Source organism: Cupressus sempervirens, chromosome 3 (assembly GCF_028749045.1).
Source record: "Cupressus sempervirens isolate cs-2001-9-10 chromosome 3, ASM2874904v1, whole genome shotgun sequence".
Classification (NCBI taxonomy): Eukaryota; Viridiplantae; Streptophyta; class Pinopsida; order Cupressales; family Cupressaceae; genus Cupressus; species Cupressus sempervirens.
In genome coordinates, this window is record NC_143120.1 from 745,931,251 (window position 1) to 745,957,905 (window position 26,655).

Genomic DNA, 26,655 nt, shown 5'->3' on the forward strand with positions numbered 1-26,655 from the left:
TTTCATTAAAAGTAATATTGGACAAGGAGGTCAAAAGGTTAGAGTTTCTTTGTGAAGGAGAAGTTCAAAGTGCAATCCCTCATAATACATTCTTCTCTATGAGAGAAAAGTTTGAAGTGAAAACCCTTATTCTCTGATATGGTTCATGGTGCATTTCATGACAACACCACATGAGAGTATCCGTGGTGACTTCATGTAAACTTTTGATGTCATGTGTGTGATTGCATGATTTTAATGGGCTTGCCCCCTATGTACATCATTAGGAAGTGATTACTTTCAAATGATTCACTTGTATTTGTAAAAGTTATTGGAAAGTGACAATCTTGCAATAACATAATCTTCTGTTATGATGGATATCTATGATGTCTAAGCAAATCATGATAGATTATATCTTGCATGGTGGATTAATTTCCTTAAACAGACCTTGAATATAATGTTTCTATTATAAGTATCATTGAGGATACGTGTACGAATACCTTATAGACATTTTGAGTATTTGTTGAATATCATGTGACTGGATATTCAGAAGGTATTACTCAGAGTACTTGGTGAATATCATGCAACTTGATAATTTGAGGCTATTACTCCTAATATTATGAGATAATATCTAAATGGTGGATATCTTCTGATCAAAGATATCCTTAATCATGTCAATTTGATATTACATTGAGGTAATGTCTAACCATGAGTTTTATCCTCCCTTGCTAAGAGGGAGTGTTGATGTTTTGTAGCTTCAGTTGGATAAATACTATGAGTCAAAACTAGTGAAGATATGTATATATATTCAGTATATATATACACACTTATATAATATATATATAAATATTATTATGTAAACATTAGAGAAATTAATATAATAATGACTTGAGATATTATGTACATAATTATAATTGTCATTATATTAATCACATAATAATGAATAGATATGTCCCATGAAGGGACATGTCTCTCCTTGGCTCATTCTCAATATAAATGCAAGAGCTTGCTGCCTCTGGAAAACACATAAAATATAAGCAGTGCTATTACATTTGCAGCAATCATAACTCAACACTTTTCATTACCCAAGATCATGATTGGCAAGGAATTTGTTGATGTGGTCTTTATTGAGTTACCAGGATATATTACACAGCATTGATTTCATCTCTCTTTGAATTTTCAGACCTATGGGAGTCGTTCTAGTTTACACCAACAGCTTAGGATGGGTTGATATGATTTCCTATGTGCCTGCGTTAGATGTTATACACTTCCATGAGAGATCATTTGAACTTAAGAGTTGTTTGGTGTCGATAATTCCTCGAGATACTACTACCTGTTCGTATTTGACAGTTGTGTCACCATGATTATTTGGGATCTTGACAGTGGTATATTTGGTACAATAGTTTAGTGGGATTTTGATAAGTGGCTTCACAATTCCAGGTATGGTAATGTTTATATCAAAGTAGCGTAGTGCATTGGTAGAGCAACATTCTTGATGTTGATATGGGATCTAGGCATTTGGTTTCAACATGCAGACACAGTTGGCTCAGGGGCAAGCACTCTTTGGAAAGAGAGAAATATAATATCCTCTTTTGGGGGCATTAAAAGTCAATTAAATAATCAAGTTGACAAATTATATCAAATTCAATGACAACTTAATTTAATTATTTAATAAAGTATTATAATGACTTTAATGGAGATTAGTGAAAACTAATAATGTCATTTTAATTCAAAGAGAGATAGTAAAGAGACAAAGGAAAGGAATACCAAGAGACAGGTAGAGGAGAACTAAGAGTCATGCAGATGTAATGTTAAAAAACATTGAGAGGCTCATTCTCAACATGCTTGATTTATTATTTTATCTTGTAGATTTTTGAAAGCTTTTAGCTTTCAATTTTGAAACCAAAGGATGGAAACCTTCAAGATTTCCTAGTGGATTGCGCAGAAAACCACTTCATTTCCTTGGTGGATTCGCAACAGAGTTCACAGCTGGGCAAATTTGTGACGATTTTATCTGAGGACAATACTTGCAGTAATAGAGGTATTTCATATCTGTTTGGAAATAATGTTGTAATGATTTATCTATTTTAATGGCACTAATCAGTTCTCCATTTCAGTTTGATATTAAATGATTTTCAGTATAATTAGTTGTATAAATAAAAAATAGATTGCATGTAAATTGTTTGTTTATATTACCATGGACCATTTGGTAAAATCTGAGCAAATATTCATAGCGGGATATTTAATCTAGACTCTAGTTCAACTCCTAACTAGGATAAATTGAATAGAATAGAATTAGCATACACAAAACTGCCATACTTTCTGATTATTAAAGAACATAATTACATAACATAAAAGGCACATGACATTTATAAAGACACCATTGACACCAACCCAATCAGATAGCTGCATATTCCAGATTTTGTCTCAACGATAACTTTTCTCTTGCTTTTTTTGACATGAATTCCATTTTGTTTCTATAGAATGCTTAAGAGATATCAACTTTGTTGCACTTTGGTGTTGTCATGAGAAGCCTCCTAGTTCTGAATACATCAAATCTTTAACAATGCATGGTTTTCCAACAAGTATAAAAGTTCATTTAAGTTGCCCTTGATGAAACTGTGACTAATTTTACCATACTAGTGTCATTCCCATAAATTTAATCAGTACATTCTTACTTCAGCTGAGTCATTTAAAAAAGTGGTGTGAAAGTACAATAGAAACAACCATGCAGAGTACAGCATGATATGAATTTCATAATAAAAATCTAAACTGTTCTTCTAAAAAATAAAACATTTAGGAAATACTGCAAATATTGATTGCGCACAAAGAACGGAAAAAATGACTTACAAGAAGTCCCACTCAATTTGAATGATCCATCTTCTTTGAGTGTTCTGGCTGACACCCTTAGCAGCTTGCTTATCCCAAAATCAGCAACTTTAAGATGCCCCGAATCATCCCGTAGTATATTTCTGGTAATTTACTGGCATTAAATCTGTAAGAAGCTTTCCATGATGCTTTTTTGTCTAGAAAAATATAACTCCTAAACTGACCACTTCACCTATTTGCTGATATAAATTCACAAAATAAATTCACTGGCAAAAAAGCTTAGAATGTAACAAAAACATTTTGACAAAATCAATTGAGAGTAATTACTTACGAGGGCTTAAGATCACGATGAATAATTGGCGCTGGCTTATTCTCATGTAAATAATTCATTCCCCTGAAAAAATGGAAAATGGAAGTGAACAAGCAAGGAATTGACCATACACTTCTGCTGCTGAAAAATGAATCAGAAATGTTGAAAAACCGCAAGGAGATAGAATTCAAAGAAAGAAAAGTTGCTCTTTGGCAAATTCGACTGCCAAAAAAAGGAAGACGAATAACTTCATTGAAAGCATTTTTTACCACTTCTGAAAGGCCAAGCTTTCAAAAGGGATAGAGGGTTGGGCCAATGAAAGTGATGCTGCAATGTTTTTATTAACATGATAGCTAAAATAAGAGTAGGTATACCAGTTTTAACTAGTATAACACAGGTACTGGGGGACGTCAGGATATAGGGATGGATTTCCAGGACGGGAAAAATGGCTTCAATTTGAGGAGGGTGGGAGGACAGCGGTGGGGAGACGCTGTAATATACTATGCACATAGTACTTGAAATGGCAGTTATGAAATAATATATTACAATACAAGAACTAATAATACCAAATACTTGAACATGGAAATATTGCAGCACACCCAATGCAAAATACAATAAACTTGAACATTGAAAATTGAACATCAAAGTTTTAATTTTGAAGATTGAATATCGAACTACCAATTACAATTAAAAATAAAAATTATCGGCAAACAGAAGATTCTGATTTATATTATATCAAGAATATCATAAAGATAATTACAATGAGTAGGATGATATTAAAACAAAGTACAAAATCATGTCAAATTGAGGTAAAGAGAGGCCTCTAATCATCCTCCAACTCAAACTCCTCATCATTGGAACTAGTATAACCCTAATATAAAAGTGGAAACTTTTTTTTTTAAACTCCCTTTTTTATCATTTTGACGTCGTCCAGCAACAAGGGACATGCAAACATCTCCAAGACAATCAAGGGAGAACTGGGCATCCCCTAACGTCCTAGGGGCATCTATCAATCTCTGCATCTCGACGGCAACTTCGTGGCAAGAAGGCAGTGGTGGGGGACACACGTCCTCGTGTCACATTGGTCTTAACAAGACACATGGCACACAAATTACAAAACATCACGAAAATCCACATAACAAATAATAGACAATCAACATAAAAGGAGGAATCCTCAAAACACTACAGCCACAGCATAGGCATTTATTCCCCTAAAGATTGTATATGTTCTTAGGTATCAAACTCATAGGTAAATATAGAAATAACATCATTAACCATAAGGGGATTGTTGTGAGGCTTTCACACCATCACTCTGTTGCAAATGTGGACCCACTCTTTTTTATTAGCGCTTAGGTGTTTGTCCCTAGTAGTCCCAGCTTAGTGGCAATTTTAAGTCTCCAAGTTTAATTGATGAGTTTGAGCAACTTTGGCTCATTAAGGAGTGAAGATGGTCAGGGATATGAATGACGGTTAAGCTAGGCTAGTTAAGGATGTGGAAATAAAAGTCGGGTCATTTGCAACCTAAGTGTTTAAGAATGGAGTGAAAGATGCAAATCAACAAGAGATGAGATTTTTAACCTAAAAAAAGGACATTGATGGAAGTGTGTTGATTCCTAAAATTTTGTTGAATCGGATTTTTTTTAGATCTCCACTATAAGTCCTATGAATCTAAAACCACTCTCAAACACCTCGACAATATACACATAAAAAATAACTTAAGAGTATAAGAAATTAATATATGCGACTTATTCTTAAATGTTATATTTTAAGTTATGCCCCGCCACTCAAAGCCCTTGAGTCTGGACTCTGAACTACCATGAAGAATTTGCCCAATGGTGCCTTTAGTCTTGAAATGGACTTGATAAAATCTTGTCAAATAAAACTTTTCCCAAGTCACATTTATCTTTGAAATCAATATGGAGTTCCCCCAATAGAGCTGTTATTTCTGAATATTCTTGCCTAATAGGCCCTGAAATTCTGAATGGATCTAGTAATCTTGCCCAATAAGGTACGCTTTTCTGAAATACTAATGATCTCACTCCATGCCAGGTGAAATCCCAAAGTTCATTGGATGATCTTGCCCAATAACACTGTGAAATACAAAAATGACCATAATCTGCCCAATGGGAAAGGCTATCAATTTGGACGAGGATGTGATAAGGCTTGATCAATAATGCCTTGGTTTCTAAATACAAGTTCAAACTTTCCCCTATGTATGATAAATTTCTGAAAGTCTAATGATTTCACCCAATAAGGGGTAAAAATCCAAATGCTTATAATCTGGCCCATCAAACCTTCAACTTCTGCCCAATAGATGGGCTGCTTTCGCATAATGTAGATGGAATATCCAAAGGAATGATGGGCCCAATATAGCTTAAACAATTCAAATATTGGCCCCATAACAGCAATGAAGTGAAAATTTCCAAAAACATGAAAGGAACTTTGCCAATAGGCCGCAAATTTCCAATTTGGCATTAGGAAGGTTGGACCAATGGACCTTGGATTTTCAAGTTGATCTTGCCCCATAAGGCTGAAATTTCTGAAAACATAAAGAATCTGCCCAATAGACATCTAATCTCCAAATTTGTCTCAATGCCATTTGCCCAATACACATAAAATTTCCAAAAAGAATGCATATGAAGGTTTGGCGCATGCATATGAGAGAGACCTTCAGGATTCCATATTACCCAAATATGCAAGTATGGACTAAGGAAGAGGCATAGTCCCTATATGAGAAGAAGCATGAAGCTTGCACGGACATCATCAATAAGAGTTGGGTTAATGAACCAAGGAGACATCATTCCAAGTTACCCAAGAAGCTTGTAGATGAAGATTTCAAAGATGAGTGTCGTGACATGGTTATCATGATAAATAAGATCATGGGAACACCCCAAAGAGTTACGTTTGAGAGTTGGATGTTTTACTTCATAAAGGAATTATCAACAGGAAACGTGATTATTACTTGGGCCGAGATGATGACTAATAGTTTGGACATCCAACTGAGAAACTTGGGGAAAACAAGGACATTCTACGAGTTCCTATTACGAGGTAATTGGTAAATACTTGCTTGATATTAATAGAGACCGAAAGGTCAATTTATACAAAAGAATGAGACGATGTTTCCTTAGGAAACGATCGTAAAGAATAGAAACATTCTATTCTAGAGAAAACAAAAAACGAAAGAAAACTTAAAGCTTAATAGATATTTACAAGAGATAACCATTAACTAATAATAGACAACTTTATCTATTATTGTAATACCCTCCCTTAATGGTTAATCTATCTAACACACCAAGTTGTCCTCTGAATTAGAGAAACTTATCAGGAACAAGAGGCTTGGTGAGAATGTCTGCAATCTTATCTATGGTAGGAACATATTGCAAATCTATAGTCCCGTCTTCAACCAGCTGTCGTATATAATAACAGTGAACATCCACATGCTCGGTTCATTCATGGAAGACTGGATTTCGTGCTAACTTGATAACGCCTTCGTTATCAACAAACAGAATAGTCGGTCCTGTTGGTGACATCCGCATATCCCCAAGCATACGACGAAGCCAAACAGCTTCACATCCTGCCTTAACAATCCCTCTATATTCAGCCTCTATAGAAGAGAGAGAAACTGCCTACTGCTTCTTACTGGTCCATGTGACTGCACCGGATCCCAAACTAAACACATCCAGATGTTGACTTTTTATCATCAACAAAGCCTGCCCAATCTGAATCTGCCAACCCACTGAGTTTAGGATTAGAACTTCGAGAGTACAGAAGTCCATAATCTGAAATGCCTTTCACATAACAAAGCACACGCTATGCTGCCATCCAATGATCAGCCTTAGGAACTCTCATAAAGCATGAAATATAGCTGACTACGAAGCTGATATCAGGTCTAGTAGAAGAGAGGTAGATGAGGCTGCCTACTAGTTGCCTGTATGTAGTATCATCAACGGAAGGAGAATCAGACTTTGTTGATAACTTGAGACCTTTCTCCATAGGTGTAGATGCAGGTTTGCAATCCTGCATTCGGAATTTGTCTAACAAGGCCCTGGCATATTTGGACTGAGAGATGAATATACCAGAAGACTGTTGCCAAACTTCAACACCTAAGCAATAATGCATGAGCCCAAGGTCAGTCATATCAAAAGACTGGCATAAACTCTATTTGATTCCCCGAATCAAAGATGTCGAACTGCCAATGATGATCAAATCATCCACATAGATAACTAGAAGGATGATGTAAGTAGTCTTGATGTACAGATTTGAGTCTGAAGAACTCCTCTTGAAGCCTTGATCACTGAGGTACTTATCAATCTTGATGTACCATGTCCGAGGGGCCTGCTTCAAGCCATAGAGAGCTTTTACCAATCTGAGAACCTAATGGTCTTTACCAACAACCTTGAAACCAGGAGGATGCATCATGTAGACCTCTTCATGGAGATCACCAGTCAGGATAGCACTCTTGACGTCCATCTAATAGACCTTCCAACCAAACTGTGTTGTCATGGCTAGACTAATTTGATGGTGCTCATCTTTGCAATAGGAGCAAAGGTCTCCTCATAATCAGTGCCTTGACGCTGAGAAAAGCCCTTCGCCACTAAACAAGCTTTGTACTTATCCAAAGTACCATTGGATTTGTATTTGATTTTATAGACCCATTTACAACCAATGGGTTTCTTCCAAGGTGGAAGATCAGAAAGGACCCCAAGTGTTGTTTTTCAGCAAGCTCTAGTGTTTAGACGTCATGGCTTGTTCCCACTTTGGAATGCCTTTAGCTTCAGAATATGTTTGAGGTTCAAACACATTATGAATATTGGCCATGAGAGCAAAGCTAATTGTATCTGTAGTTTTATTGTTTTTCCAAGCAGTTCTCCCATTAATGAGCTCATCATCACGAAGATCAGCAAGTGTCTTAGCCCACCACTTAGGCTGGATAGGAGAATGACCAACAGTAGTACTAGGAGAATGACCAACAATAGTACTAGGAGATGCTTGATCAACAGGATCCTCATCAGAAGAAGTTGAATCAAACTCAGGGGAAGCATCTACAAAGCGAGGTGATCCTACAGGAGAAGCCGGAGGTGTCTGTACAGGTATCACTGGAATAACTGGAGTTGCAGGAGCTACTAGAGCCCTCCCATTAGGTGGACCTAATGGAAGCCGAACTCCCAAATCATGAGCCATCATAGGCTGGTCTACTAGATCAAGAACAGGAGAAATAGGCATGAATGGTCCTCGCTGCTCATCAAAGACTACATCACAACTATATATGAGACAAGATGTCTCAACATCGATCAGGCGCTAGGCATCAGTTTCTAACTCTTGGCATCCAACTTGGTGCGTGACGCATCAAGGATCCAAACAAAAGCAAGGTAGCCAAAAACCTTCAAGTGACTGATTTTGGGCTTACGACCTAACCAGGCCTCTTCCGAAGTTTTACCTTTGATTGCCATTGTGGGTGACCGGTTCAACAGATAAACTGCAATGTTAACTGCTTCTGCCCAAAACTGCTTCGAAACATGTCTGTGTTCGAGCATGGAATGAGCCATCTCGGTGATTGTCCTGTTCTGACGTTCAACTACACTATTTTGTTGTGGCGTGTGGGTGTGGTTAATTGGCGTTTGATGCCATTTGTATCCAACAAGCTGGAGAAAGCATTAGAACAAAATTCCCCCCCAATGTCTGATCTAAGAGTCATAATAGATTTCCCAGACTCTTTTTCAACTAAGGGTTTAAACTTCTGAAATACAATAAATGCACCTGATTTCTTTTTAAGGAAATACACCCACATTTTTCTACTGAAATCATCAATAAACAATAGAAAATACCTGGACCGTAGTACACATCAAGGAATATGAGATTCCTCCCAACAAACTAAATTTGAATGTTGCCTTTACCAACAACCGTGTACTCTTCTCCGCCACCAAAAATAATAGTGTCTTAATAAGGTTGGTAGTCAGTAAACCAGTCTCTGCGGTGAGTGAAATGTCGAGAGGCACCTAAATCAATGTACCAAGCAGACGACTTCACATGATCTGTAGGTCGTTTAGCCATGAAGGCATAAAAGGCAGATTCCGCCTGCTCAGTGTGCTCTATACTGTTCGCTTTGGGTTGCAAACTTGACTGCTTAGACTATGCAGCTAAGCGTTTCCGACATTCAACCTTCATGTGTCCAAACTTGTGGCAGTAGTTGCATTGAATGTTCTTTTTGGAACCATCTAGAGCGAGAGCAGAAGACTTCTACTAAGATGGCTACTGAAACTTGCCTTTATCCTTCTGAAAGGATTTTGCAGCAAAGGCTTGCTCTGTAGAGGTGGAACTGGAGCTACTACCGAACTGTTGTTTCCACTGATCTTGCTGAAGCAGCAATGTGCAGAGATCAGTGAACTTCAAATCAACACCAGAATATGTCATGTTAAGAGTCTTGATAAAATGTTCATAGGATTTTGGTAAACTCCGAACAGTAATAACCATAATATCCTCTTCCTCCATCTTGCGACCGATGGCAAATAACTGGTCACGGATTTCCTGAATTCGATTCAGGTGTGCCTAGAGCGAGGTGCGCTCATCCATGACAATAGAAAACAGAGTATTTTTACAAAGAAGGCTCTGCTCTTGTCAGAAGTGTCATGAAGACCTTTGAGATGTGTCCAGATTTCGGCAGTTGTCTCGTCAAATGGAATCTGAGAAAGTTGATCATCAACCACAGATAATTTGAGAAGCATTACTGTCTCTCGATTATTCAGATCCCATGTATCTTGATTAGGACCCAGAGTAGTCGAACACTTCGTAATACCCAGAACAAGTTGATCGATGTTCTGATATTCAAAAATTGCGATGATGCACTACTTCCAACGCTTCGTAATACCCAGAACAAGTTGATCGGTGTTCTGATATTCAAAAATTGCGATGATGCACTGCTTCCAAGTTCCATAATTGCGATCATTGAATTTGGAGTTATGCTCAAGCAGAATATTTGTCAGAGATGCCATGGCACGTTTTCCAATGAAAAATTGTGAAGGCACGTTCTTTGAGACAAAAATCCAAAACACCCAGTAAAATCAAAGAGTGACCCAAAAGAGAGCTCGAAAACCCAAAAGGAAAATGTTGTCATTTTTTGGATCTGTTGGCTCGAAAATCAAGGCATGCAAAACGAGGCACCCAGAAAAACAAGTGACAACCCAATTGAGCTCTCATAAAACCCACCAAGAATCTGCAATCAAAAAAATTTTGCAACCCCAAAAATTAGGGTTTCAGACAAAAAATCAAGCAGCGGCCATGGAGATCAAATCTGCAAAAAATGGCGATTTCGTTGAGAAAATGGTTGATTTTGTAGTGGCAGGTGTTTGCTGGGAAAAAACACAGAGCCATCAGACAAGAACGATGATATTGGACCTCCAAAAATGGGTGGATATTGCTATTTCACGTGTTTGTAAAACACGCAGAGCCGTCTGGAAAATGGCAGCCAAAAAACGTAGACCTTTCTTTCGCGGTTTTGTAGATGAATCCGGCCCAAAAATCAATCGAGTCCAATCACAAATCCAGCGGCCAAATCGTGATGTAGAAACACGCGATTTGTTGAAGTCACGGTTAGGACAGACTGGTCTGATTTCTCCAATCCGCAATTTTGCTATTTTCCTAGAAAAAATCCACGATTTTAAAAAAAAAACTCAGACAAAAAACCCTAGTTGGAAGACCTCAGGGTTAGGAGATTTAGGAAGCAAGATTAAACATAGAAGATTAAACATACAAATTATGTATCCATCACACAACTTAAGCTCTTCTTCGTTGTCTACTAACTTCAAAATTGATGATCTATGTACAACACATTTTATGGAAACAAAAAATACGTCCACTTGCACAAAACTTGCAACTTGATATAGAACACCTAGTCATAACAATATTTTCACTATATGACAAGATCAAATATCTTGTAATTTTTTTCCCTCTCTGCAACTTTTCAAACATCAGACATTTATGTTGCATTTTAGGCCACATTTCAACCCATTTTATTGACCTCTATATCCATTATTATATTCCATTTTCCTATCAAATTGTACCATTTATGTTGCTTATGATTAAAATGCATAAGAGGTATTTAATATAGTCTTATGATAAAAAGATAAAAGATAATTATTGTGTTGGTCTTACAGTACTAATGAGCATTTGAAAATAAATATTAGAATTTACATTCAAAAAAGCACTTGCTAGATAAGAGAGGTAAATCAAATTTCTTTCCATTTCCTATTTATGTGCAGCACTGTAACAAGACTCTTTTTGAAATGCACACACTTCAGTTCATGCTCAAATGTTCACAGTATAAGATATGGCAAATAAGAACAATCAGCTCTGGATTGTAATTTGCGAGCAGATGAGGATAAATTTCAAAAATCCAAGATGTGGGTTTTGTCCACAATGAGCCCATTTCGGTTTCCTCCCAGCAAAATCCTCAGGGAATGAAGGATCGGAAGAATATGAATGGTTTTCACAAGGCAACATTTCCTGATTTACTGTTGCGGCCAAGACTCCAAATTGAATTTTTGTGAGTATAATTGGTGTCATCTTTTGTTGTTTAGACCATATTGCCAGCTACTATACTTCCTCTCCACATCATTCAATCTGATAAATTACCATGGCTAATTTCAGTTATATTATTTTGATGACAGCAAAGCGTGATTGTTATATTGGTAAGAAATCGGTTTAGTAAAGACATGATTAGTATATTGTTGCAAAAATCAACATATTATGTTAAAGAAAGGGTGGTCACAGGCCTTATACTCTTTCTTTAAAAAAAACAATAAGTCTCAGCCATAAAGACTGAATTGTCATCATCAAAATAGATATTCTGTTTTATGTGTAAAAGGCTATATAAGCCAGCACGTATTCAAGAAAGGAAGAGAAGAATGTATGAAACATTGAAATCATTATAATTGCAGAATAAATACTTTAGCTGATTTCAAAAACTTTGTAACTTTGTTTCCTTCAAATGGTTCGCTGGGAGGAAGGGCACCAACTCTGCAGTGACCGAATGAGTGTATATATTTTTATTTTTCTGCAAGTTATGATTGTGTGATTTCTATTGCTTATGTTTTACATTGTTTTAGGGAATGGCATCTACCATAATCCCTATGTATTTGTAAATAAGGCTAAATTGATTCATGTGCTTCATGATTTATAAATTCTACGTTGAACATTTAGTTTTCTGTTTTGAGCTTTGATGAATTTTTTGTGCAATTCCTGTCGCCTGAATAGAATAGCTCCTGTCAGCAGGAAGTGACAGTTCCTATCACCAGATTTAGCTTAATTTGCAATAAACTGCTTTTTCAGTTGTCCAAGGATAGGTGTGGTCTCTCAGACACGGTTCAAGAGGGACCAGGCAAAGACCCAGAGTGATGCTCTGTCTGACCAATAGAAACAAATCCGGGCAGGTGACTGCCAGAGAGAGGTTGAGATTAAGGCAGAACCAAATTGCGCACAAATCACATTATTTCTTTGATGCACAACACTTTGGTCAATCGCTTCTTCTCTTTCTAACCAACCATTGGTATGGTCAAAAAGTGGGCTCCTCAGAGATGGAAGCTCAAAGGAAGTGTTGCATCTAGTGCAATGCTTGGGACCTTATTTCCTTTTTAATTTATGACAGCAGGGGATATGACATTTGTTCTATCTAGTTAATGGATTTATAGGAAACATCTCCTTTCACTTTATCATTGGAAGTCAGGATTAGACCCTGCAAATGATCTAGTCAAACAGCCCCCATGTGGGTTCGCATGTTGGGTCTCCAACTCGAATGTTGGGATGACCCAATCTTTTGTCAGATTGGCAGCACCTTACGAAACTCTACCCAATTTTAATACTTTAGAATCAAAACTGGGGAAGCGGACACATGCACTAGCATACGAGAATGCCTCGCTCTTCTATCAAGAGTGTAATAAATCGAGCCATGTGATTTCTGACTGCAAAGCCCCTAAAAAAGAACAAAAAGTAAAGTGTATCTCTACCTCACCTCTGAGGGTCAGTGCACCTCGAGAGGGTTTAGATTCAGATTTTGATAGTGATGAATATCCTTTCACAAATAGGCTTCTTAAGCTACTGGAAACTCCCAAGAAAGTTGACCAGGGAGAGGCTCTAGTAGGTGCACAAGATCAGGCAATGGTTCTAAAAGAGGGAGAATCTTTCCCACCATACCCAAAAAGGAGGTTACATCTCCCCCTGATGATAACAGTGTTGATTCACCCTAACCACTGCTTATGCCTCAACCATGAGCAAAACCTTCTCATCACGAGGAGCATAAACTAGTACAATGGTGGATGATGATGGATGGATGATTTGGGAAAAGAAAAGGAAAAACAAGGTGGATGTGGGCACTAACAGGAAAGTTGGTTGACTGTCACAAGGTAAATGGAGGCTACAAGGGAAATCGCCAATGGTAGGCATACAACCATAGAATCTAAAACCAAGATGAAGAACTGAGGTTCCTTTCATGGAACGCTAGGGGGCTGAATGGGCCCAAAAAACACTTTGCTCTTAAGAATTGTATCCTAGAAAATGGTATTGATATTCTTCTCCTCCAAGAAGTAAAGATGACAAAATCCTATTTCAGCATCCTTACGAGGGTTTTGTGGTGCAATCACAATTTTGTATGGCAGAAGCCAATGGTGCTTTTCGTGGTATTCCCACCATGTGGAATCCACAAAAGGTTTTTGGAAATTTTTTACCTTCTCCAATCAGAATATTTCGGTTACCAAGTTCATGGTTAATGTTTATGCACCCAACTCACACATTAGCAAGAAAAAGGTTTGGAATGAGATATCATCCCTTATTCAACAACTCGTCACCTCATACTAGCTCCTTGCTAGTTACTTCAGCTGTCCACTCTGCCCCTTGGAAAAAATAGGTAGTCTTGAAGACTATATTGGTTGATTTAGCATATTTCTTTAATGAACTAAGCCTAGTTTACATTGATCTTACGAGAGGTTTCTTCACTTGGTCTAACAACAAGAAAGGTATGGACCTCATCCAGGTGAGACTTGATAGATTCCTCTACTCTTCTAACTGGAATATAGCATTCAACTCCTTCCTTGAAGACTATTGGTTGATTTAGCATATTTCTTTAATGAACTAAGCCTAATTGAGATTGATCTTATGAGATATTTTTTCACTTGGTCTAACCACAAGAAAGGTATGGACCTCATCCAAGTGAGACTTGATAGATTCCTCTACTCTTCTAATTGGAATATAGCATTCAACTCCTTCCTGACACCTCTTCCTCAAACAATGTTTGACCATTATCCACTTTTACAGGATCGAAAAAATAGATTGTAGAATGAACATAGTCCCTTTGGCTATGAAGTCATGTGGAGCACTAACCCTGATTTATGTTTTTGTGTTAAGGCATGGTAGGACTTATCAATGATAGGAACCCCTATGTTCCGGGTGTTTCATAAATTAAATATTATTAGAAGGAATGTAAAGGGATGAAACGGGCTCACATTTGGGAAAAAAAATTCAGCAAAAAAAAAAAATTCATATGAAGTTGGTTTATGTCCAAGAGCATATAGTCAAGGGTAACCTCTTGGTAACACATGCAAAAGAGGAGGCTTTAAGAACTAATTAGAAAAGCATCCTGTATAGGGAGGAAATTTTTGAGAAATAGAGGTCCCAAGTCTAGTGATTCTTTAAAGGCAATGTAAACCCAGCCTCCTTCCATCACACAACTTGTACCCATAAGAAAACAAACACCATCCTTAGCCTCAACAATGAGCATAATAGGGTCATCACGGAGGGTGTGAAATTGGGTCTCTTGGCCTCGATCTCTTGCAAGACCTTCAAGCACAACAGTTGTATTGTTGATTGTACTTTGGAAGCCCAAATGTTGGATTGCTTCTCAAGGGTTGTTTCTAGGGCTAACGTGAGCAAATCATAGTCGCAACCACGACAGAGGATGTGCGAAATGCCACCTTCTTTATGGGTGTCTTCAAAGCCTCAAGCTCCAATGGTTTCCCTCTCGCTTTCTTTCAAGATTTCTAGGATATAGTGGACCTTAATGTGATTGTTGCTTCCAAAGGCTTCTTTAATACAAGTAGAATTCTTATATAATTGAATTGCTTTGTTAGTGCTTTGGATCTTGAGATCCAAGAGCCACTCTCTTTCCATGAATTTGGGCTAGTAAGCCTTTCTAATACGGTCAATTAAATTTTTTCTAACTCTTGGTAAATAGAATAAAACCTCTAACAAACAATCTCCTTAATTGCAATCAAAATGGTTGTCCCCAAGAGACAAATCCTTGCTGCAACCATTACGACCCACAAAGTCTTCCACTCAATGGAGAAATGAAGACTTTTAAGAATGCCTCTCAACTTAGCCATATCCAAAGCTTATCACAAAGTCAAATGGGATTTCCTTTTCAAAGTTCTTGAAAGATTCTCAACTTAGACATATCCAAAGCTTATCATAGAGTCAAATGGGATTTCCTTTTCAAAGTTCTTGAAAGATTAGGTTTTGATAAAACGGTGATTCCTTTGATCAAGAAATGCGTAAACAGTGTTCGTTATTTTATCCTGGTCAATCGTGTCCTCAAGGAGTTTTCTATCACTATAAGAGGTATCAGACAAGGTGACCCTCTGTCCCCTTACCTATTTATAATGTTGGCAAAGGATTTGGGAAGAAACTTTCTACATTTTTAAAATAAAAAAAATTCTTAGGGTGTGCCAACTTCTACGCAGACCCTTGTACTCCTGCAATAGTTTGTAGATGATATAATCCTTTTCGGTACTAATTCAGTACTTGAAGCTAGAATCTGGAGATGCTTCCTCAACCAATATGCCTTTGTGTCGGGGTAAATTATCAATTATGTTAGAACCAAAGTCTATTTTAACAATCATCATGCCATACAAAGCAAAGTTAGGAATATTATTGGATATCAGTGTATTGATCTTCCTTGTACTAATCGTGGGTGGTCACTCACATTCAAAGAGGCTTCAAACTCATTTTGGAACTCAATCTTGGAAAGAATGTAATGCAAATTGGTTGCAAGGAAAGACAAACTCCTACGTAGTGCGGGTAAGTTGCAACTCCTCAAACAATCCATGCAACAAATCCTTGTCTATTGTTTTTCACTCTTTAGAAATCTATAGAGAATCCAAAGAAATTTCTTATTCTTTGGAATGGAAGAGAAGTAGCAGATGGCTTTGGTTCAATGGGATTCAATTTGTTGGGCAACATTATGGGAGGTCATAGTGTTAGGAAAATCTCTAACCTTAACAAGGTTGTTTTTGCTAAGATTGGTTGGAACCTTAACAAACATAAAGCAATTTGGTGTGATATAATGTTTGCTATATAGTAAAATAAGGAAAGATTCCATTGTTTCTTAAATATGCAAGTACTCCCCACGTGGTCTAAAATATGGAACAACATCCCCCCAATTGCAAGACTTTGCTCCTTCAAGGTTTGTGATAGTGGATTGGCAACAATCTTTAAAAAAAAAAATCAAGGAAGATAGTTGGCTAGAAGATACACCCCTTTCGTCACTTTCAACCTTTCCTAATCTTTGTGGGTTAGTTAAACATTCTTTGGGGGTTTGGGTAGAGAACTATATCGACCAATCTAGATCCTAGAAAGACATCCACCTTTGTTGCTAAGGCCTTTAGCAACTACTTCCTCTAGCATTGGATTTCCAAAAGAGACTAGAGGAGAAAATTTTGATGTTTCTAAGGGAGGATAGCTTTGTCTAGAAAAGGAATGTCAATGGTAAATTCACAATGATATCTACCTACCTTATGCTTATTCATGATGGTGGCCAAGATAAGTTTTGTAAAAAGGTCTAGAACTCCCTATTAATCTCTAAGATCCAATTGTTTTAGTGGGGATATGCATGAAAAAATTATTACCTAGGAAAATCTCATGAAGTGAGGGTTTCAATTGTCAAATTGTTGTGTCCTCTATAAATAGTGAGAGAAGTCGGTTAACCACCTACTCATACATTGCTTCTTTGTGAGTGAGTTGTAGCAAAAAGTATTGGATTTACTCCAAATTAACTAGGTAATGATAAGGGATTAATAAGTAGGAGATAATTTCCACAGCAAGTCAAATTGTGATATTGCTATCAGGATTTAACTGTGTGATTTTGAGTCAAACTCATTGACCCATATTTCATGAGTAGTGATTCAACATGAATCCATCTCTCATGAGAATAAATGGAACACCTAGCACTCATTGGATCTAGGTGATGCTCACAGGGGTGAAGCACCAGGACTTCTCGGGAGGTCACCCATCCCAGTACTACCCCAGCTTGAGCGCGCTTAACTACAGAGTTTCCTCCATGGTTAAACCCAAAGCTTGCAACCCCATTTGCAAAACCTTCACCAAGTATTGTGCCTTATGAACCATTCATTAGAAAGCTCCTTAAGCTCATCAATTGATAAGTAGGAGATAATTTCCACAGCAAGTCAAATTGTGATATTGCTATCAAGATTTAACTATGTGATTTTGAGTCAAACTCATTGACCCATATTTCATGAGTAGTGATTCAACATGAATCTATCTCTCGTGAGAATAAATGGAACACTTAGCACTCATTGGATCTAGGTGATACTCACAGGGTTTGCAAATGGGGTTGCAAGGTTTGGGTTTAACCATGGAGGAAACTCTGTAGTTAAGAGCGCCCAGGCTGGAGTAGTACTGGGATGGGTGACCTCCCGAGAAGTCCCGATGCTTCACCCCTGTGAGCATCACCTAGATCCAATGAATGCTAAGTGTCATTTATTCTCATGAGAGATGGATTTATCTTGAATCTATAACAGCCGGTTTTCCTGGGTCTAATTTTAACAGCTATCATAAGCATAGAATACAGTTCTAACTTCGACTTCATAAGAAGGTAGTTACATCATTCATGTTCATGTGAAGAAGATTACCATTAAAGTCAGTTAAACAAAATTGCTTAACTAAATACTTGAAATACCTTTTAATGAAATTGTTTCAGAAATTGAAATCACATACCTCGGGAAAACTGAGACTGAAATTCATCTAAGTATGCTTCTGCAACCACCCGGGTTAGTCCACAAATATACTACAACAATTTCTCAAATCGACTGCCATCTCAAAAATCATTTGATGAATACCACTAAATACCAATATAACTTAAATTAGGGCATCACATATCATCTTACCAATTAGGGCATCAATTACCATCAGTTCATTTAGGGCTTCTAGTACTGCTTTACCACTTAGGGCTTCCGCGTCCACGGATTCAATTTAAGGCTTCTGCAACAACGGATTTTATCTAGGGATTTCGCGACAACGGATTCAATTTAGGGCTTTCGTAACCACGGATTCAAGTAGGGTTTTCGATACCACGGATTCAGTTAGGGCTTCCAATACCCCCATATAAATTAAGGTTCTAGCTGTCACGCAATCAATTAGGGCTTCGGATTTCTTTTCCTTCCAATGGCTTATCTGTGACAATTTCTCAAGATTAGATAATTACTTATATTCAATATTCATTTATATGAAGTAAAATGATGATAATAATGATATACCTCAATTTAATCTTACCTTCTCATAAACAAAAATGATAATACCTGTTTCCAATAAACAATTGATTTCATGGCTTATCTCTGTTTGACGCATATCTGACATCTTGAGAGAGGTCTGAAACATTGCCAGGGGCTTTACCACCCAACCTTGGACCGCAATATATATATCCCCACATGATCTCTAACGAGAAAGGCCCTCCCTACCCGGAATTGACAAGGAACATCTTACCATTCACTAGGCATCATGATATATAACACGCCATACGACTTGGTAGCAGGAGATCATCATAACAGGAATATGCATGAGCTATTAATTAATTCATATTAAATGGTAAATATTGAAAAGTCTTAAATGATACTGATTCATATTATTGAGGATACTTTTCTCTTACCTCATCACCCATCTTCTTGGCTTCACAGCCAAGTGAGTTCCAAGTATTCAGGATTCTCAGAGCAGATGGCTCTTACAATTATTCAAGAAGATTACATACAAACATCATTTCACATTCTGCGATTATATTCTTTAGTGATCTCAAAATTGACAATATTCTTCCTGATTGAAACATGCATAAGCTAAAGAAATGTTTTATGTATTATTTTTACAAGTACCGATGTCAACTCGTTTTGTCGATTTTCTTTACCCCCTCACCTTATTCAGGCCCCCAAGCTGGTGATTCCCAGGTGTTATCAGATTAAAGATCCTAATGATACTTTACACCTTCTTCACCACATACTGGCGTCTTCGCCTGGTGAATTCCTTGGTGTTCTGCTTCCAATATCTCATTCCCAGTTAAATATATTTATAAGTTTCAAGATGAATTTGATTCCATTTGGAATGATAACATCTATGCCTTGAGCTGTATGTGAATTTAAAGAATTCCTATTTTATCATCTCACATATTCAATTATATATGAATCGACAAATTATTATGCATAAACAATATCATATTAAAACCAGGATTACGGCAGACTATATAAGCAAAATCATAACCTCAAGGAACCGTCAGTCTTGAAAATAATAATTTTATGCTTAAAACCTTTGTCTTACTACTGACATCTTTAAGGAACAAAATTCTGAATCACAAATAATCGAGTGTTAAAGAAGGTTACGGGTTGCACTGGATATCTTACGAGACCAAAAATCCGAGTTAGACTTGCAATGGAATGAATCCGCCAATCCCTGCTTCCTGATCTGGAAGGCTCGCCATTGCATGTATGACCCATATGATGAAGCCACACTATCTGGATAGCCTTCTAGTAACAGCCAAGATATCATAAAAGTTTTCAAGTCTGTGGCAATCTTGTCTTCTGAATATGCATTGATATTGACCATCCTGAAACCAACTTTCAATCGATGTTCTTCTAGACCCCGCACACATACATATTTCCTTAGATTTGCACCATCTTTCTCTATACACAAGTATTCCATTATCATGCCGATGCAAGTACTTCGTTGAATTTGACAACATCGCCTGATGAAATGGGTGCTCTAAGAACAGACCCCCTAATATCGTAGAACTACATGATGCATCTTGCTTGTTCGGAGCCAAGTCATAACAACAGTGAGCAGATGTCACCCCTTTCCATTGATTCTCGATAATTGCTTGGAAATTCGCCCATAAGAAGAAAAGGTAATCCGGTGCTTAAAACAAATTATATCTTCAACTCCCATTCTTGACTTCTTATAACATAATAAGGTGACCCTTTAGCTTCCGTAACTTAAAAGATTAATAGACAAGTAAGAACGCCAAGTGTCTGATCGGTTATAAACAAAGATTATTAAAATGAAAAGAATAAAAGAATGGAACGAGAGTTGGAAGGTTGTAATTCAAAAATTACAATAATTGAAATGTTATTATAATTTGAACGTTATTAAAAACTTACAAGCAACATTACTTTATTAATTATTAAATTAAAAAGGTGCCAAATCATCTCTACATATATGAACGTTTATAAATATTAATTAATATAATATGATGAAAAAAAATATATTAAAATCCTTTGAGATATGTTTTATAGTTTAACCCAATTATTTAATTTAAACTATTTGTTTAAATAACTCATGCGGGTCCCACAAATGTATCCTGTTCCAAGTCGCTAGGTCCTCTACCCATCTGTCCAGTGATGGTGATGCCCTGCCTAATTCTTTTCTGACAATGCTTCCACCCCTTCGACATGCATCCATTTTGTTAGATTATAACGAATTAAATTGCCAGCTGACTTTATGTGAACCTCAACGGCTATATTTCAAATTAGGTCAAAAATTGGGATGTAACAGAATCACTACTCATAAAATATGGGTCAATGAGTTTGACTCAAAATCACACAGTTAAATCCTGATTGCAATATCACAATTTGACTTGCTGTGGAAATTATCTCCTACTTATCAATTGATGAGCTTAAGGGGCTTTCTAATGAATTATTCATAAGGCACAACACTTGGTGAAGGTTTTGCAAATGGGGTTGCAAGCTTTGGGTTTAACCATGGACGAAACTCTGTAGTTAAGCACGCTCAAGCTGGAGTAGTACTGGGATGGGTGACCTCTTGGGAAGTCCCGATGCTTCACCCCTATGAGCATCACCTAGATCCAATGAGTGCTAAGTGTTCCATTTATTCTCATGAGAGATGGATTATGTTGAATCACTACTCATGATATATGGGTCAATGAGTTTGACTCAAAATCACACAGTTAAATCCTGATAGCAATATCACAATGATAAGGGATGTCCAACAAATTGCCTTTAACTAGGACAAAACCCTTCAATCCCAATATTAGACAATTGTGGAGGCAAATCCATTTGCATCTTGGTTGGGCAATTTGAAAGGAGAGAAAAAACAAGACCTTCTTTGAAAAAGAATGCTTGCCAGATGTGGTTTATGATATTTTCCACAAGATGATGTTAGAGAATTTAAGTGTCACTAGGTGCCCCTATCCACATTTTCCTCCTCCCCTTTGTAATAGCCAAATTGCAAGGAATTGGGGATTTCATGACACCTTTAGGATGTTTGACCTATCCAAAAGGCTCAAGAAGGAAAAACACCAAATGGACTCCCCCTTGGTCAGACTAGTCCAAACTAAATTTTGATGGCATAGCAACACAATCTCAAGGTTTGGCTATTGGTAGAGGAGTGGTCAGCAATTACTCTTGGGAGTTTATTGCAGCCAATAAAGGTGCATTGCCCAGACATACAAAAAGCCAAACTAAGGGATTGGGCTTTCTGTGAGAACTCAGGATTGTGCTCACCATTGGAATTAGAACACTTTCGACTAAAAGGGATTACAAACTCATCATTGATGTTGTTAAATGGTGGTCCAAGACCAACTAGTTCATGGAAGGCATTTTGGGGGATGCTCACAAGCTCTTGCAGGCTTTGATTCTTTTGTCATCAACCATGTCTACAAGGAGGTTAACAGTGTTATGGATTCTCTAGCTGCAAATGGTTACTACCTAGAGGGGTTGAGGTGTTGGTCAAACCCTCTTTCTCTCCCAATTGACATCCAAACTCTCTTGGATGGAGAGTGTTCAAAATCCAATGGAGATGGCATGTAGCACTCTATTTTGGAAGGGGTGCCTACTCCTTTGTACTTTGTTTTGGATATCCCACAACCCTAAAATGTTGAGTGCTAAGCAAGAGTGGGGGAACAAATGGAAATATTTTGAATTTAAATATGGAACTAATGATGTGGCAGGATGGCGTTGATTTATGGAGAGGTGTAGTCCAACAAGGCATTAATTATTGTTTGTGATACTACTTTGCCTAGGCAAACCCTAGGTAATCATTTTTACTATACTAATCTCATAGTAATAAAGGATACTATTGTGAGATTTTCACACCAAAGCAACAATTGAGAGTTTTGCAAGCCTTCCAAAAATCCATTTGTCCAAAATTGGCAAATTTGTGCCAAGTGTCAAAACTTGACAGAATTTGGCTAAGTGTGAAAATTGAGAGATTAAGATTTAAAAAATTGAGCCATAAAATATATTAAAAAGGTAAGTATTTCACTACAAACAAGAAAAAAAAGAAAAATTCTTGTTAAAATTAAAATACTATTTCCCCTTTTAGTGTTGGCACTTCGAGGAGTGGATTCCACCTTCTCAAGTGGTAGGGTTGCCACATCAAGGAGTGGCCTCCACCTCTTCAAGTGGCATTGTTGACACGTCAAGAATTGGTTTCCACTTTCTCAAGTGGCAAAGCTGCCAAATCAAGAAGTGGACTGCACTTCATTATATATATATATATATATATATATATATATATATATATATATATATATGCAGTTGTGAACTGCCCTTCAAATTGATTTGAATATAAACAATGAATATATATTAATGAAGATCGAACTCCAAGTAGTACGCATTGATAGATTATTGTAAGCATTTTGAAGTTTGATCTTCATTCGTACATATATGTTTGCATATTGATGGATACTCATGCCTCCTCATAGGAGTCATGTCTATTCATCAAAATGTCTTTTATACATATCTCTTCATTACCTTAACATAACCAATTGTTATCAGTGGTTATGCAAACACAATATTAAAAGTACAAACCCAATGATCGGCGGCTATAATGATAATACAAATGCATCATGATGGGCGGCTATAATATGAAGCCCGATCCACAATAACAAATACCAATCGGTTACTGTCAATATGAAGCCCGATCTTGCAATAAAAAATGCCAATAAAATCTGATCTGTCATGTATCTCGATCAATATGATTTGATCATGATATAAATTTGTAGCAATGTACTTGGAACATATTCAATCTGATTTTATAGATGGTCAATTTGCTTCAACAAGAAGATCGATATCATGATATGATTTCAGCTATCAAGTATGTATATATATGTATCAGTATCCACAATGTATATTGATACATATACATGCATACGATCATATCGTTATATTGAACATATTGTTATCCATATTTATTTGACCGAAGCTAACCAATCTCAACATGATGCATGAGATAATAGTGAAGAATGAAGAAGGAATCAGCAACACAATTACATGGAGGATACATCCACAATGTGATGAAAAAGATCAACACATTCAAGAAGGCAAGATTCAAGACAAGAAACACTGGAAGAGAAGACTTCCAATGATGAAGGTGAAGAAAATGAAGATAAAGCAAATGGGGAGTATGAGCCATCAGAATTGAAGGTTTAATAATGATTTCTCATCACCAAATGGGGTATTTATCACGTCTGTTGGGTGTTAAGGTAGAAGCCATTTCCTCAACCAATGAGAATGTGTCAGGTGTCCTAGTGGAAGAACTTCACCATATCGTGTCTAGATTCATTGAATCTACCAAAAAAGAAAAGGATACAAGAAAGAATATACTTAGAGATGGCTTGGTGTAATACAAGTAGCATAATCTTATTGGCTCATTAAATGGTGGCTTCTTATACAAGCTTCTACCTAACCTCTCTTCTCATTGACCTACAAAATATTGTAATTTTTTCATTGGCCCATTTGTTGATGCATCTTTTCAATTGGTTATGCTTAATGTATTTTCTTATTAGCTCATCAAGGCAATGTAATTTTCTAACTGCCCCACATGGTGGTGCCTAATTATAATTGGGTGGGCATTTAATATTTGTAGCTATGTGGAATAATTTGGGCCATTGATACTGACTTAATCTTGCCCCTTCATTATAATTGAGCCCCTATATAAAGGCTTGCTCACATCATTTGTAAGGGAGTTGTATTGGAGCATTGTTGCCCCAAACTACTACCAAAATTGTTCTCTTAAATGGTGGATATATATGATCATTTTGGAGTATTGCATGGTTCTTTACATCTCTTCTTGAAGATCCTGACGAAAGGAGTGATGGACAAATCGAGGGCATGGTTTCATAAGAAAGTGAAAAGGTTGATGAAACAAGTGTTAGAATTATAAGTTCTAAGATTACTGGAAGGGGGGAGGGAAGGGGGGTGAATCAATAATCTACCAAATCCAAACTATTCATCAATCATTCAACAACATTCATCAATTTATAGCTTGTGCAGCAACAAATAAAACCATTCAAACATGCAACACAAAAACACCAATATTTTATCATGGAAACTCTTGGTTAGAGGGAAATAACTTGCACTCTTTTGAAGTACATCCTGTTAAACTTAGCCATGTTAGGAGCTTTACAATGCCCTGTTAGAAATCACTTGATTAAAGAATTTACCTTTAGCCCTGTTAGGAGCTTTAACCTGCTAGAAGTAACCTGGTAAGAGATTTAGAACCCTAGTTAAAGAGCCAGTAGGTTAGAGGATTTCAACTTTAGACATGTTAAGATCTACCTGGTTAAGGGATTTCTCTTGAAGAACCTGTTAGGATTCAACAAGTGCAATAGTGATCTAAGACCAGCACTTCTCCTTTTCTAGTACATATCCAATTAAGTTCAATCTTTGCTTCTCTTGCAGACTTCCACACCCTTCTCTCGATTGTACCCTGGCATTCACAATCTACAACTTCATAATCCATCAAATTGGAAATACATTCTCACTAACTAGGACGGCCACTGTCGTTCACAAACAAATTGCATTTGAATTTGATCTTTTGAATCTTCACTCTTCAACCTAGTCCAATCAAATGTATTACCAAACAATAATAAAACATTTACAAATCAATGGCCTCCAAATGCATCTGCACATCAATTTGATCAAGAACAGTCAAACTTTGTGACTCTTTCCAGCATGCTTCTATATGCTCGACAAATCTGATCATTTTGGTCTATGTGAGGCCAACTCATCATTACACATCTGATTTGCCACATCACTGTGACAACTAGAACACTAAAATATTCACTACAACGAACTGCATTAGCACCGACTGAGGATCTAACACCAACTATTTTGAACACTTTGACTGCTTGCACAGAACAATCTTTTGTTCTTTAAAACAACACCCTCTGGTACTACAATAATCTTGGGATTGCAACAGCAATCTCATAGCTCAATCAAGATAAGACGGACTAAACCGAAATACCTGAATCCACACCAATTTGATAGGCCAATCAAATCATAAATCCTATGTCACTATCTATTCTTTTGGTTTCTCTATCAGCCTTCAAGCAATCATATCTTTCTCCATACATGTTGGGAAGCCTTGTGAACCAACATACAACATCTAGAGACATCTCTAAGTCTCCCATTAGAACCGCACACTCCAATTCCTTCTGTAACACTGGATTCAACTACTCAAACACTTATCAACTCATCTGGAACACTGTCAACCAGCACAACACTAAGTTGATATTAATGACAACACAATAATTGATCTTGTTGTCAAACCTGTACCTCAAGACTCTCAACAATCTCTGCATCAATTATGCCAAAAAGGGTGTTACCTTCACCCATGCAAAGATGAAGAGTGAGAATTCCTCTTCAAGATAGCAAAATCAACACTTCAAGATAGCAAAATCAGAACGTGGGGCAAACTTCAAAGAAAGGGGGTAATATGGCTAAAACATCACAAGCATCGAGTGACAAAATTATCAATACGAATTTGGAAGCCAAAGACATAGGTCCACCACACCTAATCTCATTCCTAGTTCCTTATCAACTAAGGAGATAGAAACTCATATTATGGATATTGATTCAGTACAGGGTGGAGATACAAAAATTCTACCTCAAGACAGTTAAAGGGTAACTTTATCCACACATTTAGTACAACAAGGTACAAAGATATTGCCATCATCCCCTATAGTACAGTTTGTGGTTGATTTGGGTGATGATATGAGTCTGCCTGATCCTAATACTCAAGAGATGGAAGGTGAATTCATTTCAGCGTTAAAAAGGATGTGATGAGGATGAACAGATGGATGATGGTATGGATTTGTATGAAGAGGTTCTCCCTATCGATGACATTGATACATTTTTTAGCAGGATTGGGAGTGTAAAGGAATCTAGGGCAGCTAGGGAGGTTCATAAGGTTACCAGAGATGAGTCGAGATCTCATAATATGAATTTGGTTGTTGATTGGCTACAAGAATGAAGGTGAGCTCC

General features: G+C 37.1%; 1 protein-coding gene across 6 annotated transcripts in view; it reads right to left on the bottom strand.

Moving 5' to 3' along the window:
* LOC149568973 (Integrin-linked protein kinase family) overlaps nucleotides 1-26,655 on the bottom strand; it is a 100,677-nt gene that overhangs the window by 59,042 nt on the left and 14,980 nt on the right. For all 6 annotated transcript variants that reach the window (XR_016362673.1, XM_089821787.1, XM_089821786.1 and 3 more), the window contains exons 7-8: nucleotides 3,137-3,199; nucleotides 2,827-2,948 (exon numbers count right to left, since the gene is read on the bottom strand). Coding sequence is in view for 5 of the 6 variants with exons in the window: in XM_089821787.1 (XP_089677913.1) it covers nucleotides 2,827-2,948; nucleotides 3,137-3,199 (185 nt within the window). In the remaining variant the exon portion in view is untranslated. The remainder of the gene's footprint in view (nucleotides 1-2,826; nucleotides 2,949-3,136; nucleotides 3,200-26,655) is intronic.